General features: G+C 46.5%; 1 protein-coding gene across 2 annotated transcripts in view; it reads left to right on the top strand.

Moving 5' to 3' along the window:
• The window catches only part of PDPR (pyruvate dehydrogenase phosphatase regulatory subunit), a 42,875-nt gene that overhangs the window by 296 nt on the left and 21,826 nt on the right, over positions 1–20,753 (top strand). Inside the window, exons 2-8 of one of the 2 annotated variants that reach the window (XM_070398369.1) lie at positions 11,979–12,265; positions 13,612–13,745; positions 17,501–17,582; positions 17,675–17,838; positions 18,724–18,845; positions 19,598–19,715; positions 20,406–20,555. In XM_070398369.1, coding sequence (XP_070254470.1) covers positions 12,042–12,265; positions 13,612–13,745; positions 17,501–17,582; positions 17,675–17,838; positions 18,724–18,845; positions 19,598–19,715; positions 20,406–20,555 — 994 coding nt within the window. In that variant the 5' untranslated portion in view covers positions 11,979–12,041. Of the gene's footprint in view, positions 1–11,978; positions 12,266–13,611; positions 13,746–17,500; positions 17,583–17,674; positions 17,839–18,723; positions 18,846–19,597; positions 19,716–20,405; positions 20,556–20,753 lie in introns of those variants that run through there. The other variant, XM_070398371.1, reaches the window with a different exon arrangement.

The raw sequence follows: 20,753 nt of genomic DNA, 5'->3' as shown, positions 1-20,753 counted from the left end.
GCGGGCCCGGGCGAGAGGGGGTCCGCCTGGTCTCGCTCGGTCTCCGCGGCGGTGCTTGGGCCGGCGGAGCTTGTCCCGGCCTCGGGGACCCGTCAGCGGCTGCCGCGCACCCGCTCCCCGCGCGCGGGGTGACCTCGCTGCTGGCTCCCCGCCTCGGGCTCGCACCGCCCCGCCGCGCAGAGGAGGCGTCCCGCCCGGTCTCCCCGCTGCAGGTGGCGGCGTGGTCCCGCGTGGGACGTGCGGCCCCCTGGGCTTGGCTCGCAGGTCGGACTCCGCAGCGCCCTGCGGGGCAGGCACCTGGGGACGCCGAGGCCGGCGGCGGCTCCCGCCGGTCCCCTTGGGTCTGATGCGGGTGGCGCTCGGATTTGATCCCCGAATCTTCAAGTCCATGTTGCCCCGGCCTGTGAGCCCGACGCCGAGGAGGCAGCGGGGCTCGGGGGTCGGGTGAGGCGGCCCAAGGGGCACCCTTTTCCGGTGCCAGGGATTTGTACTGATTTCTTAAACTTGCCTGATCACCTGGCTCACTCGTTTGAGAAACACAGCGCCCCGAACCAGGAGGCTCAGACCCTCCAGAGGGGGAGCGGGGGAGTGTGTGTGTGTGTGTGTGTGTGTGAGTGTGAGTGTGAGTGTGTAAAGGAGTGCGTGAATGAGTGTCCCAGGTGGCTCCTGTGCGGAGGCAGGTGTGGGAAATGCTCCCCGGGCCTCCGTGGGGCCCGCAGCGCCGTGTGCACGAGGCTGTGTCCCAGGAACAGCTCAGAGGGAGTTGGAGCTCTTGTTGGTGTGAGCAGATCTGAACCAGCCCAGTACGGAAGCTGTTTAGCAGAAATTACTCCTCTCGGCAGAAAGTATTATACAGTCAGTTTATTTTTTTTAATACAATGTATTTTGCCTTTGACATCTTAAGTGTCTTCTCCACTGGCTTTCCCTCCTTTGCTATCAATCCTCGCTTTGCTTTTGCTACCAAACCTACTAGAATAGACTCTAGTTCCTTCTTTTCCTTCATTGTTTGCATCTGTTTTGAATCTGTCTTCCTTCCTCCCTCCTTTCTCCCCTTCTCCCCCTTGCATTTTACTGATTCTGTTGAAGGTCATGATGAACTCATTTGTTATTATGTTTCTTCTGTCATCTTTGCAATTCTCTTTTCTCTGTTGGGGATGTGTCATGTGGTTCTGTACTTGTAGCTACCCATTCTTTACTCTAATTTTATTCTTTTAAAAATATATATATATATTTCTTTATTGATTTCAGAGAGGAAGGGAGGAGAGAGATAGAAACATCAATGATGAGAGAGAATCATTGATTGGCTGCCTCCTGCACGCCCCTGGGAATCAAACCCACAATCCAGGCATGTGCCCTTGGCCGGAATCGAACCTGGGACCCTTCAATCTGCAGGCTGACGCTCTACCCACTGAGCCAAGCCGGCTAGGGCATAATTTTATTCTTTTAAAAATATGTATGTTTTTATTCATTTCAGAGAAAGGAAGTGAGAGGGAAAGAGGGATAGAAACATCAATGATCAGAGAGAATCATTGATAGGTTGCCTCCTGCACGCTTTCTACTGGGGATTGAATTCGTAAACTGGGCAGGTTCCCGGACAGGAAAGTGAACCTAGACCTCTTGGTTCATGGGTCTACACTCAACCACTGAACCACACTGGCTGGGTTAATTTTATTTTTTTAATTAAAAAAATTTTTAGCCTTGGCCAGGTGGTTCAGTTGGTTGGAGCATTACCCTGTGCAAACATGTCCACACAGTTGCATGTTTGATTCCCGGTCAGGGCACATACCTAGGTTTTGGGTTGGCAACGAAGAGATGTTTCTCACATCAATGTTTTTCTCTCTCTTTCTTTCCCTTCCTCTCTCTAAAAAATAAAAAATAAAATCATTGAGGACATATGCTCAGATGAGAATTTTTATCTTTTTCAATTCCTTTTTACTTTTTCTCTCCCTCCCTCCCTCCCTGCCTCCTGCACACTCTCTACTGGGGAGGCTGAGCCTGCAACCCAAGCATGAAAAAGATAAAAATAAATGGAAGGAACTCTAGCTGGTTAGGCTCAGTGGATAGAGCGTCAGCCTGCAGACTGAAGGGTCCCAGGTTTGATTCCAGTCAAGGGCACATTCCTGGGTTGCAAGCTCGATCCCCAGTCGGGGGAGTGCAGGAGGCAGGTAGTCAGTGATTCTTTCTCACCACTGATGTTTCTATCTCCCTCTCCCTTCCTCTCTGAAATCAGTAAAAATATGAAATAAAAAAAATAAATGGAAAAAATATCCTGAGATGAGGATTAACAACAACAAGTACAAAAAAGTACAAATTTACAGTAATGGGGATGTAAAGTACAGCATGGGAAATATAGTCAATAATCCAAATAGATAAAAGCCTAAGTGACCATTGCAACCGAACGGACGACCGAACAGGCTGCTTGGGGCGACTAGGCCAGCAGGGGGAGGTCAGTGAGGGGCGACCAAACGACCAAACAGCCGGTTACATAGGGTGACCAGGCCCGCAGGGGCGTCAGTGAGGGGCAACCAACCACTGAGCAGCAGGCTGCGTGGGGTGACCAGACCGGCAGGGGGGTTAGTGAGGGGCGACCAAACAACTGAGCAGCAAGCTGCGTGGGGCGACCAGGCCCGCAGGGGAGGCATTTGGGGACGACCAGGCCCTCATGGGGGGGAAAGTGAGGGGTGACCAGGCCGGCGGGGGCGGGGGAAGTTGGGGGCAACCAGGCCGGCATGGGGGGCAGTTTGATGTTTCTATACAGTGGGGCCTTGACTTACGAGTTTAATTCCTTCCAAGACCAAGCTCCTTAAGGAGCTCGTTAAGTAGCTCATTAACTCAAATTACTCTGTCAACTCAATGCAAAAAATCGGCTGAGAGACAGCTGGTATCTCAAAAAAACTCGTTAGTCGGGACACTCGTAAGTCAAGGCCCCACTGTATCTCTCGCTCCCTTCTCTGAAATCGATAAAAAATGTATACATATACATATTTAAAAATATTCCTTGTTATTTTGTTCTTTTTGATGCAATTGTAAATGGGATTGTTTTCTTAATTTCTCTTTCTGATAGTTCATTATTAGTGTATAAAAATGCAACTGATCCCTGGCCCATGTGGCTAAGTGATTAGAGCAGTGGCCGGAGAGGGTTCAATTCCACTCAAAGGCCCCCAGTTGGGGCTGGTCGGTTGGGACTGGTCGGGGCTTGTGTGGGGGGGTGGGGACCAATTGCTGTGCCTCTCACAGTGATGTTTCTCTCTCCCTCTACCTCTCCACCTCCATCTCCACCTTCCTGTCTACCACTCTCTCCCTCCCTTCCACTCTCTAAAAAGCAATGGAAAAAATATCCTCGGGAGGATTAAAAAAATGCAATCAATTTCTGAATATTAATTTGTATCCTGCTGCTTTACTGAATTCATTTATTAATTCTAGCAGTTTATTGGTGGGTTCTTTGTTTCTCTCTATACAATATCATGCTAACTACAAGTAATAACAGTTTTACTTCTTTCCAATTTGGATGTCTTTTTAAAAATTAAAAAATTTTCAAAATTATAGTTTGATATACAATATTATATTAGTTTCAGGTGTACAACATAGTGAGTAGACATTTATATAACTTATGAAGTGATCACCCCAATAAGTGTAGTACCCAGTTGACATCATGCATAGTTATTAATACTAGAGGCCCAGTGCACAAAATTCGTGCACGGGGGAGGGGGGTGCCCTCAGTCCAGCCTGCGTCTCTACAATCCAGGACCACTGGCTCCTAACTGCTCACCTGCCTGCCTGCCTGATCGCCCCTAACAGCCCCCCTTGCTGGCCTGGTCACCCACAACTGCCCCCACTGCTGGCTTAGTCACCCCCAACTGCCCCGCCTCTGCCGGCCTGATCGCCCCCAACTACCCCCCCCCCCCCCCAGCCTGGTCGCCCCTTACTGCCCCCCCTGCCAGCCTTGTTGTCCCCAACTGCCCTCCCCCTGCTGGCCTGGTCACCCCTAACTGCCTCTCTCTTTTTTTTTCTTGTCTGTTTGCTCTGGCTAGGCAGTACTGTATTGAATAAAAATGGTCAAAGTGGACCATCTTGTCTTGTTTTTGAACTTAAAGCTTTCAGCTTTTCACTCTTGAGTATGATATTAGATGTGGGTTTGTCATATATGGTCTTTATTATTTTAAGGCATGGTTCCCTCTATCCTCACTTTGCTGAGATTTTTTTTTAATATAAATAATGGATTGTGTCAAATGCATTTTCTTTCTTTTTCTTTTTTAATAAGCTTCACTTTTAAAAAAAATATATTTTATTGATTTTTCACAGAGAGGAAGGGAGAGAGATAGATAGTTAGAAACATTGATGGGAGAGAAACATCAATCAGCTGCCTCTTGCACATCCCCCACTGGGGATGTGCCTGCAACCCAGGTACATGCTCTTGACCGGGACCTTTCAGTCCACAGGCCGACGCTCTATCCACTGAGCCAAACCGGTTTCGGCCAAGTGCATTTTCTGCATCTGTTGATATGATCATATGATTTTTATCCTTCATTTTGCTTATGTGGTGTGTCATGTTACTTGATTTTCATATTGAACCAAGCTTGCATCCTGGGAATAAATCCCACCTGATCATGGTGTATAATCTTTATAATGTATTGCTGAATTTGATTTGCTAATATTTTGTTGAGGAAATTTCTCTCAAGGTATCTTTTGATTTCTTCCTTGATTGTTTTTTATTACTATTATTGATTTTTTACAGAGAGGAAGGTAGAGGGATAGAGAGTTAGAAACATCGATGAGAGAGAAACATCGATCTGCTGCCTCCTGCACACTCCCTACTGGGGAAGTGTCTGCAACCGAGGTACATGCCCTTGACCGGAATCGAACCTGGGACCCTTCAGTCTGCAGGCCAACGCTCTATCCACTGAGCCAAACCAGTTAGGGCTCTTCCTTGATCTTTTTTAAAAATATATTTTATTGATTTTTTTTACAGAGAGGAAGGGAGAGGGATAGAGAGTTAGAAACATCGATGAGAGAGAAACAGCGATCTGCTGCCTCCTGCACACTCCCTCCTGGGGATGTGCCCGCAACCAAGGTACATGCCCTTGACCGGAATTGAACCCGGCACCCTTGAGTCCACAGGCTGATGCTCCATCCACTGAACCAAACCAGTTAGGGCGCTCTTCCTTGATCTTGTTGTTAACCTATTCATTGTTTTAGCAGCATGTTATTTAGTCTTCATGTGTTTGTGTGTTTTTGTGTGTGTGTGTGTTTTCAGTTTTCTTCTTGTCATTGATTTCTAGTTTTATACCATGGTGGTGAGAGAAAATGCTTGATGATTTCAATCATCTTAAATTTATGGATGCTTGTTTTGTGGTCTGTCCTAGAAAATGTTTCATGTGCACTTGAAAAGAATGTCTGTTCTGCTGCTTTTGGGTGAATTGTCCTAAAAATATCAATCATGCCTACCTGGTCTACTGTGTCATTTAAGGCTACTGTGTCCTTGTTAATTTTCTACCTGGATGACTACCCATTGATATCAATTGGGTGATATTATGACTGTATTACTGTCCGTCTTTCTCTTTATATCTGTGAATATTTGTTTTATATATTTAAATACACACACACACACTAGTGGCCTGGTGTACGAATTCATGCACATTGAAAGGAAATTATTATTTTTTTTTTAATTTTTATTTTTCGCTAAAAGTATTACAAAGGGTATTACATAAGTGTCCTTTTTTCCCCCCCGCCCTTAACAAGCCCCTGCCCTCCCTTACCCCCCAGTGTCTTATGTCCATTAGTTATGGTTATATGGATGCATACAAGTCCTTCGGTTGATGAAAGGAAATTAATTTGAAAAAATACTTTAATATCCCTATTTGCCCTTTCTCTATAATAGAAGTGTCAACCAAATTCACGATCAACAATGACAGATGGAAACACACATGCATGAGTCAACTTAGCCTTTTACATATATAGAATAAACTTGCTTAATTAGACCTGCTTTGTGATGTAGCTAAACTTTTTCCAGACCAGTGTAGCACCCAAAGCTCTCTTTCAGGTAATTGTCAGCAACACAGCAGTAAATATCAACACGAAGCAGATTATTATTGTAGATCACGCAGGCAGAACAAAGGGTAAAATATTTAACTGCAGCAGTGTTTGACTATGTTCTGTGTAGTGAGAAAACCTAAAGTCATTTTCAAGGTCCACCATTTCTTCTTTTCATTCGGGTCAAGTTTCAGAACTTTCTAAATCTTCGTTTTCCGGCTAATGAAAAGAAAATAGGATTTCACTGAGTCTCCTATCTAGCTACTCCAGGATTTCTGTGAGGATCAAATGAGATGAGGTGCGGGAAAATGCTACACAGACATTTGGTTAAAGTGTGAAATGTTTGCACCTGGCTATAAAGCAAGTTATGTTCCTGGGCTGAAGAAACTGCAAGGAGGCTAGTTGTCGCTAGGGAGAGGAAGCTGTGTGTTGCTCCGTGACGTCATTAACCGGCGCCCACAGTGACCATTTCCCAGCTGGGCTGGGCTGTGGGCTGCATCTTGTGCCATGGGTCTTGGCAGCATTGGCTGCGATTTGGTGGGCTGTCACTCTGGGATGTTGGTGGGGCCTGTGTCCCACCTGGGGGAAGCCGAGTGTTGCTTTGTGGGTGCCAGGTCCACGGTGCTGTTTCTCTATAAATGGCCAGTGCATGTCATGGCAGCTCCTGCATTGAGCGTTTGTGCCCTGGTGGTCAGTGTGCATCATAGCAACCGGTCGGACGGTCGGACACTTAGCATATTAGCCTTTTATATATGTAGATACACACACACACACACACACACACACATTGGGTGTGTAGATGTTTATGAGTTATAACTATTATTAGATTGAGCCCTTTATCATTATGGAATGCCCTTCTTTGTCTCTTGTTACATTCCTTGTTTGAAAGTCTATTTTGCCCAGCTGGTATGGCTCAGTGATTGAGCATAGACCCATGAACCAGAAGATCACAGTTCAATTTCCAGTCAGAGCACATGCCCAGGGTTGCAGGCTCGATCCCCAGTAGGGGGTGTGCAGGAGGCAGCATATCAATGATTCTCTCTCATCACTAATGTTTCTGTCTCTCTCCCTCTCCCTTCCTCTCTGAAATAAATAAAAACATTTTTAAAAAGAAAGTCTATTTTGCCCAATATAAGTATTGGTACCTCAGCTTTGTTTTCATTTTCCATTTGCATGAAATATCTTTTCTATCCCTTTCAGTCTATGTATGTCTTTCTATCTGAATGGGTCTCTTCATGGCAGCATATATATGTACAGTTCTTGGTTTTTTTTTTCATTCAGCCACCCTATAGCTTCTAAATGGAACATTTAGTCCATTGATATATAAAGTAATTACAGATAGGTAAGTAGTTATTACCATTTTAATTGTTTTCTGATTGTTTTTGTAGTCCTCTGTTCCTTTCTTATTCTCTTGCTCTCTTATATTGTAGTTAAGCGTTTCTCAACCTGTTGGTCGCGACCCCTTTGGGGGTCGAACGACCCTTTCACAGGGGTCGCCTAATTACATCCTGCATATCAGATATTTACATTACGATTCATAACAGTATTACAGTTATGAAGTAGCAACGAAAATAATTTTATGGTTGGGGGTCACCACAACATGAGGAACTATATTAAAGGGTCGCGGCATTAGGAAGGTTGAGAACCACTGTTGTAGTTGGTGACTTTCTGTGGTGTTGTGCTTGGATTCCTTTCTCTTTATTTCTTGTACTAGAGGCCCGGTGCACAAAATTCGTGCATGGGTAGGGTCTCTAGGCCTGGCCGGCGATCAGGGCCAATCAGGTTCCCTGCCTCCCTGCCTCCTCCTCCCCTTGCCACCCGCACACCCGCCACCACACAGTTCCCCTCATCTCCACCCGCACGGGAGGCATGGTGGCCACCTCCTTCCCTCGCTTCTTCAGTGCCATCCACCACTGGTCGCCTGCCATGTTCCATGCCGCCCCCTTGTGGTCAGCACAAGTCATAGTGAGCGATCGAACTCCCGTTTTCCCGGTCTAACTCCCGAGGGGACACTTTGCATATTAGATATATAGACACACACACACAAACATATATACACACACACATACATATACACACACACAGATAGATAGATAGATAGATAGATAGATAGATAGATATAGATACACAGACAGACTAGAGGCCTGGTGCGCTCTGGGGGGAGGGGGATCCCTCAGCCCAGCCTGTGCCCTCTTGCAGCCCGGGAGCCCTCGGGGGATGTCCGACTGACTTGGAGGCGGGAGAGGCTCCCACCACCGCCACTGTGCTCGCCAGCCATGAGCCCTTCCTACACTTCCTACTTTTACCTTTATATTTTATAGTTGGTTGATGGATTGCTTTTACTAAATGTTTGCCTCTTTCCTATATTTTCTTATTCATATTTTTTATCTTTTCTACTTATAGAGGTATCTTTAACACTTCTGGTAATGCTGGTAAAGTAGTGAGCTCCTTTACCTTTATCTTCTCTAGGAAACTTTTTCTCTTTCCTATTCTTAATGATAGCCTTGCTGGGTGGGGTAATCTTGGTTGTAAGTCTTTGCTTTTTTTCATCACTTTGGTTGTTTTGTGCCAATCCCTTCTGGCCTGCTAAGTTTCTGTTGAGAAATCAGCTGATAGTCTTATGGAAACTCCCTGGCACGTAACCAACTACTTTTCTCTTGCTACTTTCAAAATTATTTCTTTGTTTTTAACCTTTGGTATTTTAACCTTTGGTTTGGGCCTGTTTGGGTTCATCTTGTTTGGAACTCTTTGCACTTCCTGGACTTGTATGTCTGTTTCCTTCACCAGGTTAGGGAAGTTTTCTGTCATTAGTTTTTCAAATAGGTTTTTAATTTCTTTCTCTCCTGTTCTGGCACCCCCATGATGAGACTGTTGGTACACGTGAAGTGGCCCCAGATTATAGCTTACAGGGAGACTAGCTGTGTGGAGAAGTGGCTTTCTTGAGACAGTTTCACAGGGACCATGGATGGGAGGCATGGTGGCCAAAATAATTAGTCCCCAGTTGGATAGGATTTCTCTTGGGACACTGTCTCAGTTCTGGGAGTCCTCTCTGATGGTTGGGTGTCAACATCTTGGCCTTAGAGAGTTTGGGCTGATGTGGAGCTGACTGTGGGTGCTAAGGCTGGTATGGAAGGTGGGAGTGGTGAGTTTACTAGCCATGTGCTGCCCTGATGTCCACTTGTTTGCCCCCTGTCATCTTACATCCTCATCTTATACCTCAATGATTGCACAGTCCGCCAGCGGGTCTTACTTCAATTCTGTTTTGCAGTTCTGTTCAAACCCTGCCTTGTCCCGTTCAACCTGTAGCAATCCATTACAGTAGAGTGGGCCAAGTCGGACGAGCATCCAGAGTCTTCCGTGGTCTGGGTCCACCTGACTTCAGTCCCTGCTACCAGCACTCAGAGACCGAGGCCTCCAAGCCTGGTCCCTTACTCTCGTCCGCAAGTACCCGTGGTCGGACTTGGCTGTAACAATTGTGTGTGCTTCTTGTCCCTCTCTGTCCAGATCTTACCCCTTCAAGGCTCAGCTTAAGTCCTACTTCTTTTTTTTGTTGTTGATAATATATTTTATTGATTTTTTTACAGAGAGGAAGGGAGAGGGATAGAGAGTTAGAAACATCGATGAGAGAGAAACATCAATCAGCTGCCTCCTGCACACCCCCTACTGGGGATGTGCCTGCAACCAAGGTACATGCCCTTGACCGGAATCGAACCCGGGACCCTTCAGTCCGCAGGCCGACGCTCTATCTACTGAGCCAAACCGGTTAGGGCAAGTCCTACTTCTTATATGACTACTCTCCCTTCTCTAACTTACATTTAGTCATCTGTAGAAACGTGTGCTTGGTTATAACCTGTGTCTCATGTGTAACTGATCAACCTGATTAATCATCCTCTGCTTTTCTGGAAAAAACATCTGCCTTAAATCTGCACCACATCACCTGTAGAAACACAAGGCAGGCCATCCTTCACTTAGGCCTGCGCCCCTGTCTCTCTTTCCTTCTCCAGGACCTAAGTCTTCTAATTAACTCTCCTTTCTCATCCATCTCTTTGCCTGTACTGGGTCGTCCCATAGCAGTGAAATATATTTTTTAAATATGTTTTTATTGATTTTCTTTAGAGAGAGAGGAAGGGAGAGGATGAGATGATAGAAACATCAAGGGTAGAGAAACAGTGACCAGCTGCCTCCTGCATGCCCCCTACTGGGGATGGAGTCCACAACCCAGGCATATCGCCAGACTGGGAATTGAACCAGTGACCTCTTGGTGCATGGGATGATGTTCAATCCACTAAGCCACGCTGGCTGGTCCAATGAAATATTCTTAACTCCCATCTTTAAAAACAATCAGCTAACCTTGCTCTATCCGTATCCTTCCCTCACCTCTGCCCCACTTTTCTGCTCCTTGTCAGAGCAAACTAACAGAGCTGTCCCCACTCCCACGTCTTGCTTATCTTCAGTTTGCTCTGGTCTATATTTCCTCTTTTTCTCACCTCCATGCTCTCAGTGGACACTCTGCCACCTGCTCCACCCTTAGCACCCTCTGTTCTTAACCACTTTTTGGAACCTGTACCTGGTTTTCCTTCTACCTTAGTAACTGCTCCTTCTTCGTCTCTTTAGTCACTTGCCTTTGTCTGTACACTCTGATTCTGCCACAGTGTCTAGTCCTGTCTCTAGTCTTGTCTTTCTCTTTCCAGTCTGAATGCTGGGGAGTCTCAGAGTTCTTGTTCCTCAAAATGTTAGGGCTTTCAACACCGTGCGAATGCTAATGACTCCCAGCCTACTTCCCATTTCAGACACGTGTATCCCGCTGCTGCTTACTGTTTCCACGTGGATGCAGATGGTATATTGTACTTAACTCTAAAAGTTGAACGTTCAAATGTTTTCACACACACTCACACACATACATGTACACACCCACCCGCAGCCTCCCAGGCTCACTCCCTGTTCCTTTCTGCTCCTTAGTGGTCCTAATTACTTAACCCAGAAACATAGATATCATCCTTAATTCTCCTTCTTTGTATGTTAACATCCAATTTGTTGGCAAGTAAGTTCTGTCATTTCTACTTCCAAAACGGTCTAGTCATGTCTCTGACTCCACTGCCCCCTCCTTGTCTAAGCCACCTGACGTCCCCCTGGAATACTGCTATGGTTTCCCAACCCATCCCTGCGATTCCTCTCATTCTGCAATCCAGTCTCCACCATGGAGCCACACTGATCTTGGAAAGTAGATCAGATCATTTCGTCCTCTCCTTTAGTATTTTCCTGGGCACTTAGAATAAAATCCCCACATCCAGGGCGGTGTGTAGTGGCTTTCTGCCTGCCTCTCCAGTTTTCTCCTAGATCCTGGCCCCTTGCTCCTCACGCTGGGGTCAGGCTGGCTTCCTCTCTGTGCTTGGGCTCATCAAGGTCTGTCTCCCATCAGGGCCTTAGACACTTGTTCCAGCAACCTCTTTGTGCATGGGATTATATGTTCAATCCACTGAGCCACAGTTTCTCACCTTTATACACTCACCCTCAGCCTGCCAGGTGCATTCCCTATTCCTGGAAAACCAGGCAAAGGTATCACAGAAGCCAAGAGAAGGACAATGTTCAGTCCACTGGAACACTCTGGTAGCTGCTTCCATTTTGTCCATCACGTCTTTTCACAATGTCACCTTCTTTCCTGACCACGGTATTAAAATTAGTTACTCTTTGTGACTTACTTTGTTTATTGCCGCCACTTTCGCATACACACTCATACAGTCTCATCATTTCTCAGATGTAAGTTACTAAAGGCTGGGACCTCCTCATTATTGCTCGCTGCTGTATCAAAGTTAGCACAATGTATGGGACTCAGTCAGTCTTCACCTACTTGCTAAATGAACAACGATTGTTTTTATTTCATCCTTTTTTCTCATGAATCGTATGCACTCAGCACAGTAGAATGAAATATGTTTGGTTTTTCTGTCTAGGTCAAGTGCTTGGGAACTCCTCCTGACTGAGTGAGCGCACGCCTCCCATTGCTGACAGACGTGATGTTTTACCGGTTGCTATCGGTGGCCCAGAGACAAAGAACCAGCCGAGGATGGCAGAACTGGCCCTCAGCCAGAAGTGGTGCATCAGCGGCCGAGGCACATTCTGTCGCCCTGCCTGCCCAGGCGCAGGTGGTCATCTGTGGCGGGGGAATCATGGGCACATCCGTGGCCTATCACCTGTCCAAGATGGGGTGGAAGGACATTGTCCTTTTGGAGCAGGGCAGGTAAGGATCCACTGGGCATGATTCCCTCCTTCCCTCTCCTCCTCCTTTTGGTGCTACTGTCTCACCACTAGCTAATCAGTGTTGCTAGGAGCATGAGAAGAATCACAGGTAGAAATCCTGTACTGGGCTGTTTGGTGATGCTTAAAACTCATGTTTCCTGGTTTTGGAGAGCTGGCAGAGTCCCGCAAACCAAGTGTCTGAAGCATGCGTTTATTCACGTTCAGAGCACATCTTGCCATCTGTTCTCCTTCTTATAGTCAGGCAGCAACACAAATCCTGGGGCCAAGAGCTCCCTCTAGGAGTCAGAATGAAATTGCCTGTATCCTGCTCTATTTGTTTGTTTGTTTTTAATATATGTATTTTTATTGATTTCCAAGAGGAAAGGAGAGGGAGAGAGAAATAGAAACATCAGGGATGAGAGAGAATCATTGATTGGCTGCTGCCTGCATACCCCACACTGGGGATTGAGCCCACAACCCGGGCATGAGCCCTGACTGGAGATCGAACCATGATCTCCTGGTTTATAGGCTGACGCTCAACCACTGAGCCATGCAGGCCAGGCTGCTCTATTTGTTTTTGTTTTTCATTTAAGTAAGTTATTTTGAAAGAATTTAGGATTTACAGAAAAATTGAGTATACAGGAGGTTGTTCCCATCGAACTTACCCCCACTTTCACTTGTTATTAACATCCTATATTACTGGTACCAACTCAGTAATGAACCAACATTGATATGTTGTTATTAACTATAGCTCATAGCTTTTTAGAATTCTTCATTTTACCCCTAGTGTTTTTTATCTGTTTCAGGCTTTTGTTGTTCTTTTGCCTACAACAAATTGGACATTTTTAAAAAGTTTATTATTTCTTAAAAGGCAATACATTGACATGAGTCAGAATAGAAAATTGTAGAAGAGTGTCCAGGGAAAGTCTTTCTCCCATCCCTGACCTCTGGCTTCAGGTTTCCCTCACTGGAGGCAAGTTAAGTTCCTGATGAATCGGACCAGATGCTCTCTCCACATAGGAACAGATCTGTGTTCTTCAGTATATATTGGTGTAAATGGGTGTCCATTTGTTTATTCCCTGTTTTATACAAGTGGTAGCATTCCTTGCCTTGCTTTTCTCAATAGGATTGTTCCACACTGTGGGATAAAAGCTTTCTTATTCATTTTTCATGGCTGTATAGTATTCCACTGTGTAGGTGAACTCCAAAATTTGAAATCAGTGTCATGTTGATGGACATGTAGGTGTTTCCATCTTTCGACAGACAGAACAGTGCTGTAGCTGGAACTTGAACTGGCTGCATTCACAGGTATGAGTCCACCTAACAGCCTTGTGATCCATCCTGCAGGCTGGCTGCTGGCTCTACGAGGTTCTGTGCAGGCATCATAAGCACTGCCAGGCACTTGGGCATTGAGCAGAAGATGGCAGACTATTCAAACAAACTGTATCAGCAGCTGGAGCAAGAAACAGGGATCCAGACAGGTAAGCAGGGGTCTGCCATTTTCTGCTGTGCCCGGCCCCAGACTCTGTTGCTGGGACTGTGTGTGGTCCCACAGAAGTTGGCCTGGTGAGTGGTCATTCAGACCTGAGTTGTAGTTTGGGCTCTGCCACTAGTCAGAGTATTACTTTGGGCAAGTCATTTTGCTTTTGAGCCGTCTTTGTTTCATATTTTTATTTTTAAAAAATATGTTCTTGTTGATTTCAGAGAGGAAAGGAGAGGCAGAAAGAGAGGGAGAGAAAGAAACATCAATAATGAGAGAGAATCACTGATTGGCTGCCTCCTGCACACCCCCTACTGGGGATTGAGCCTACCACCTGGGCATGTGCCCAGACCAGGAATTGAACCTTGACCTTCTGGTTCATGGGTTGAATGATCAACCACTGAGCCACGCCAGCCAAGCTTTGTTTCCCTGTTTTTAAAATGAGGAGATTCACCAAGACCGGTTTGGCTCAGTGGATGGAGCGTTGGCCTGTGGACTGAGGGGTCCCGGGTTCTATTCCGGTCAAGGGCGTGTGCCTGGGTTGCGGGCACATCCCCCGTGGGAGATGTGCAGGAGGCGGCTGGTCGGTGTTTCTCTCCCATCGATGTTTCTGTCTATCTCTCTCCCTTCCTCTCTGTAAAAAATCAATAAAATATATTAAAAAAAAAAATGAGATTCAATCATCATTCCAGGCCCTTTTCAGATGGTATAATTCTTATGATATTAAGGTTTTCCTGGGCCATTGCCTGTATATTTCACTTGCTGAAGTGTAGTAAGTGGCAGCATTGGCTCCTACAGGAGGAGGAGGAGGAATTTAAGTTAGGTGCTTGGAAGCTAAATCAGAGTTTGACCCATTGAAGTACCAGTCACTAGTAAGGATGTTCCTGACTCTACAGCATTCACACGTTTCTCCTTACCTGTGTAACTTGGGGAGAAGGACTAGCTAGCTAGCTCTGGAGTGAGTAAGAACTGTCCCAGGAAGAGGAGGACCCATCTACACAATGGTCCCGTACGATCGAAGGCAGAAAGAATGGCTGTCAGTTTGTTGTAAGGTGATGGATTAGCAGAAGCCCAGCCTGGAGCCTGCTCTGGTGGCTGATGAGAATGTGGTGAGCGCACTAATCATCGTGAGTGGATAGCGAGGCCCAGTGATGAAATTCCAGACACTTGCCTATGTCAGGGTCGTTCTTTTGAAGACATTGCATAAAATGAATCAGATAATTCGAGACTAATCCTGACAGAGGGTGGTAGCTTTGTCTTTTGCCGGCTGCAGTGGCTCTGCCATGTGATCAGTAGCAGACTATTCAAACGAGAGTCTAAGCACAGTGTGTGGTTTACCTCGCCAGCCCTTTTAGAAATCATGTGACCGCTGACAACATTTTCATTCGGGAAAGGGAGATTTGAAATTTTTTAAAAAATATATTTTATTGATTTTTTACAGAGAGAAAGGGAGAGGAATAGAGAGTTAGAAACATCAATGAGAGAGAAACATTGATCAGCTGCCTCCTGCACACCCCCCACTGGGGATGTGCCCGCAACTAAGGTACATGCCCTTGACCAGAATCGAACCTGGGACCCTTCAGTCCGCAGGCCAATGCTCTGTCCGCTGAGCCAAACCGGTCAGGGCGAGATTTGAAATTTTGATCACAAGTAAGGGTTTATCACATTTCCATTTTATATACTTCATACTGTCAAGAAGTGTAGACTCATTTGTAAATTGTAGAGGAAGACTGATTGTCTAGTAACTAGGATTTGATAGCCGTGGAAGGAGAGAGATGCCAGGAGAGGATCCAGAGTCCTGGAAGAAGAGGCTGTGTATTCTCGGGCACATGGCAGGGCCAGGCCTGGGTGAGACCAGTATGCATCCTGGTTGCCCCTCACACGGTGTGCCCCGGGCGCCGGGACCCCATGGTGTCATTGCCCTTGGCCAGGCCTCCTGTTGAAGGGCAGGGCTCTCCAGTGAACGTGGTAAAAGTGCTTCCTGCTGCCGCACAGTCTCTGGCTTTTACTAGGGAAGATGCTGCTACAGGCAGGACAGGAAGGAAGCAGTCCCTTCGTTGGGTTTAATGATGGCAACAGGTACTTGAATCAGACATTAACTGGGTTTGAGTCAGAATAGGGTCCACATAATAGGCTCCTGTTCCATTGGGCCAGATACTAGTGCATTGCCCGGCCTTGCATCACTCAGGTGGCGCGATTCCACAGGAATCAGGGTTACAGGTTCTTTTCTGTAAAGTGAGTGAGCTTAGCTTGCTTTCTGGATCACCATCTGGAACCTTGTAGGCGCGACTTCTCCTTGGTACTTGTGGGCAGTGAGGAAGCCAGGTGAGCGAGAGAAGGGGACCAGCCTCCGTCTCACGCCTGTGGTCGTTCACCAGTGGTGCAGGGAAAGGTGACAGGGCCCCGAGGAGGAAGGAGAGGCCGCCTGTCCCGCGTTGTGCAGGTGCCTGCCATGGTCACTTCACTCATGGACTGCTGGTGGGTCATGAAATAAGAATGAAGTGACATACGTGCACCTAGATTTAAGGGGAGATATTACCTGCTTCTCCTCTGAAAACAGCCCATTTACTCGAGATGTTTGTTCACTACCTGCTAATCAGACTCAGCAGATGACCCCGAGTCCTCATCCCCGACTGTGATGTTAGTGTCGGCAGTGCTTCAACCTCAGTGTGACTTTTGTCAAGTGAATGAGAGGTAACATAATGGCTTTTATAATCTTTGGAAAGTATTCCATATAGTCCTTGATCTTATAATAAGGGTCATTCTTTTACAGCTGAAGAAACCTAGATTCAGGGAGTTGAATTGTTTTTCCAAGTCAGTGATCATTCATTTATAAAAAATTTAGTGGGATAAAAGGAACATATATGCAGTGGTACTCTGCTCTATGTAATCTATGGTAGTGAGTAGAAAATGACTTCTGAACCTTTTTCTGAAATTCAGGCTGTGTTAGCCACACGTCATTGGACTACTCTGGTAAATATACTATATCTAAACACCAATCTCTGAACTTTCAGTTCTCCACACTGAGACATTCTTTTGTCAGTGAAGGGTATATTCATATGATGATTTCTAAAGAAACTAAGAAAACAAATTATTCTCATTAATACTTCCTTTGAAATGATAACTGATTCAACTCTTTCTTCATAAGAACTAAGAGACATGGCATTTTAGGGGACTTGAAATTGACCCAGATGTAATAAGGTGGTGTCTGGTATGTTGATTTCAAACAACAGAAAATGACTCTGGCTGCAGTGGGTACAAGGAGTTTGTGGAAGGCTATTGGGTGCCTATACATTTGTCAGGACGTTGCCAGAGGCAGCGTGGAGGCCAGGACATGAGTCCCCACAGCAGGCAGGGCCTCAGCTGGAACAGGAGCCATCTGGATGCTCTGCATCCAAGATGAGTGACCTCCAGCCATTCACCTGCTTGCTCAAGACCGAGTATTCCAGGGGGTTACATGCCCCCAAACTCTGGGGAGAAAATCTAAACAGAGTGAAGAATATGCATCTGGGTTATCTCCACCTGCCCCCCAAGTATTTTTTAGCCGTGGCATCTTTCATTTTTATTTTATGAGTGATTTCATGTGCATTAAAATCTCATTTCATCTTCACAAAACTCTGAGCCAAGAATGTTTGGATGGTGGCAGTGCCAGGACTCACCACAGGTCTTCTCACTTACAATCCCGGGGGCTTGCCTCTTCGCCACCCCACGTTTGTCCTGGTCGGTCTCAGTCCGGCTGATTGATTGTTCTTACAGGTTACATACGGACAGGCTCCATCTTTCTGGCCCAGACGCAGGACCGGCTGATCTCCCTGAAGCGCATCAACTCCAGGCTGAAGTATGTGTGAGGCTAGAAGCCTGTGCTGGCTGTACTGCCCCCGCCCTCTGTCAGAGGCCAGTGACGTCATTGTCCCCTTTGTTCCGTGGCAGTGTGATAGGCATCCCTTCTGAGATCATCTCCCCCAAGAAAGTGGCCGAGCTGCACCCTCTGCTCAACGTGCATGACCTGGCGGGGGCCATGCACGTCCCTGAGGACGCGGTGGTGTCCTCTGCTGATGTGGCTCTTGCCCTGGCAAGTGCTGCCTCCCAAAATGGTAAGCAGACTGGGGACAAGGGAGGAAGAGGTTGTCGAAGAAATTGTCTCACAATAGGCAACGACACCAACTCAGCTACTGTGTTGTACACTGGCTCTTTTATTTTTAAATATATTTTTATTGATTTCAGAGAGGAAGGGAGAGGGAGAGAGAGATAGAAACATCAATGATGAGAGAGAATCATTGATCGGCTGCCTCCTGCACGCCCCACACTGGGGGTCGAGCCTGCAACCCAGGCCTGTGTCCTGACTGGGAATAGAACCACGACCTCCTGGTTCAAGGTCGATGCTCAGCTACTGAGCGATGCCAGCTGGGCTACACTGGCTCTTTTTGTTTTAATACACTATCTGTTACTATTTTTCCTCGGGGCCACATTTTTCTTATTGAAGTCCTGAGGAACCCTGGTTTAGTGCTGACTTAGTACCCTTCAGACTTCAGGGACTCCTTCCCCACCAAACTGAGAGGCTCCAAGGTTACTACACACCTTGGGGATTTAATCCACAGCTCGGATCATGTCCCGGGTTTGAGTGAACGAGGGAGGACGCCTCAGTGTCCATGGTGTTGTGCAATTTGAATGAACCGATTCATCATGTGGGTAGATAGGATGTAAGCTGTCCTATTTGAACTTTTCTCCCCTGCCCCTTTTATGATTCCTGGAATTGAACTGTGCACTAAAGTCCCTTATTAAATTTGCCTGCCATTTTTAACCTGGGGAAAGTCTCATTTACAGTCTCAGGGTGTGGTCCTTAGGGGTGTTTTGTTTTTTAAAATTAACGCTTTGACCTGGCCTTTTCAGTATTTCTTATGAGTTGAGAATCTGCTGCAGCTGCCTTAATTGTGGACCATCTGAGGATTGATGCCCAACTCTTTCTTTACCTTGAACAGGTGTTCAGATCTATGACCGGACAAGTGTAGTTCACGTGATAATCAAAAAAGGTGAAGTTACTGGCGTGGAGACAGATAAAGGACAGATCGAATGCCAGTATTTTGTCAATTGTGCTGGTCAGGTAAGTTAGCAACAATAGTGGGATCTCTGGTTTTCTTATTTACCTTTTATCTCCGGGACTTTTGGTGTAGAGACTTAAGATTATTTAGGGACAAAGTAAAGGGATGCAGGGGGCACACTGAGGGCTGGAACTCGGAAACCTGCACTGCTCCCCTGTGGAGCTGCGGTGCCTCCTCCTCCTCCCTGGTGAACTGGTGCTCCCCTGTCCGGGCCCTGGAAGCACTTGTGCATTGACATAAATCCCTGGCATTGGATCTTCCTGTGATAGTTTGTTTCATTCAACAACCTAGCAGGTAAAGTATTAGGCTGTTCTGTTGTGTCAGGAGCATAGATTCAATTTCCAGAACACTAAGCTGCTTGTGCTTTGAAGACACATTGGTCCTTTCTGTCCACTCTCCAGTTTAAGGTGATGTAGGGATACTTCCTGTTCTGTGAAGCTCATTTATGATGGTACTTGGGGTTTGTCTTGAAGCCAGGCATTTCGTTAGAAGGCCTCCTTTGCTCCCCATGAGCTCCTTTTACTATGGGAAACCTGCCTTCTTTTGGTCTAAAAGTAAGTTTTATGACTTAAAACGTCTAGTGTTGTTCCCCATTCAAATAATTAACCTAAAGCAGGCTGAGTCTTGGCTTCCCTCACTGACATTGTTGCAAGAGCACACACAGGCCACTTGAAATTAAACTCTTCAAGCGGCTGAACTTGCTCATGTGTCTTTCTGTTCCTCTTCCACCCACAATCAATCTGTCCATTTGTAGTGGGCATACGAGCTGGGTCTGTCCAACGAGGAGCCGATTAGTATCCCGTTACATGCCTGCGAACACTTCTACCTCCTGACTCGCCCCTTGGAGACCCCTCTGCAGAGCAACACACCAAGTGAGGACCTGCACTTTGTTTTTAATCTTGTTTCCTTGCCGCTGTTCTGTCCTCTGAAGGAAGACTCTCTGCGAAGGACAGGCTGTGTCTGAAAGAGCTTTTCCTTTCTAGAGCATGTTACAGGGAGGGGCCCAGTTCTGACTTTCCTTCAAGAACTCTTTATGAAAGGATGGTCAAACGGGCATTCTACTTAAGCAGTTTTTCTGCAAGCTAATTGTAGTCCCAGACAGAGGTCTAAATTGACAATATTTGGAATATAACCTGGAGTTTTTTACCTGAATGCTATAAACTCAGGGTATTCTGTGACCCCGAGTGCTGTGGAGAGGGCTGATTTCACGTGGAAGGTCTGAATCCTGCAGTGGGCTCGGCAGTGCCCCCTTTTCTTAGGCTCTATGTGGCACAGTGGCAGTTACGTAGTTTGGTTGTGAGGACTAGTCAAAGCTTCTACATAACTGATGGGGTAAAGGGTAATCAGAGAAAGTCTCCACTGTGAATCTGCGAGGGGAAACCTCCCGGATGGCCTGGAAAGGTATTTTAAAGCTGATGTGTTCATGAGACGCTGTTCATTAGCAAAGCCAACAGCGAGCCGGTGTTTCTGCTTTGCTTTTTTCTGTCCATTTAGAAAGCTGGCTTACATCTAACCCCTGCTCTTCTCTTCCACTCCCACTCCCTTATTGTTCCTCTCCTCAGATATTGTGGACGCAGATGGCAGAATTTATATTCGCAACTGGCAGGGCGGCATCTTGTCTGGGGGCTTTGAGAAAACCCCGAAACCAATTTTCACTGAGGGCAAGAACCAGCTGGAGATTCACAACCTACAGGAAGACTGGGACCACTTTGGTGTGTGAACTGTATCTATAAAAATAAAAGCGTAATATGCTAATTAGACCAGACAGCCGAATGACCTTCTGGACGTCCTTCTGGACGAAGCCGCTGTGGCGGGGGCCAAGGCAGAGGTGGTTAGGGGTGATCAGGCAGGCAGGTGAGCAGTTAGGGGCGATCAGGCAGGCAGAATGGTTAGGGGCAATCAGGCAGGCA

This window comes from Myotis yumanensis, unplaced genomic scaffold, assembly GCF_028538775.1.
Source record: "Myotis yumanensis isolate MYYU_CA2020_CCGP unplaced genomic scaffold, mMyoYum1.0.hap1 SCAF_18, whole genome shotgun sequence".
NCBI lineage: Eukaryota > Metazoa > Chordata > Mammalia > Chiroptera > Vespertilionidae > Myotis > Myotis yumanensis.
The sequence above is the reverse complement of the archived record's forward strand: the minus strand, read 5'-3'. Positions and strand labels throughout refer to the sequence as shown.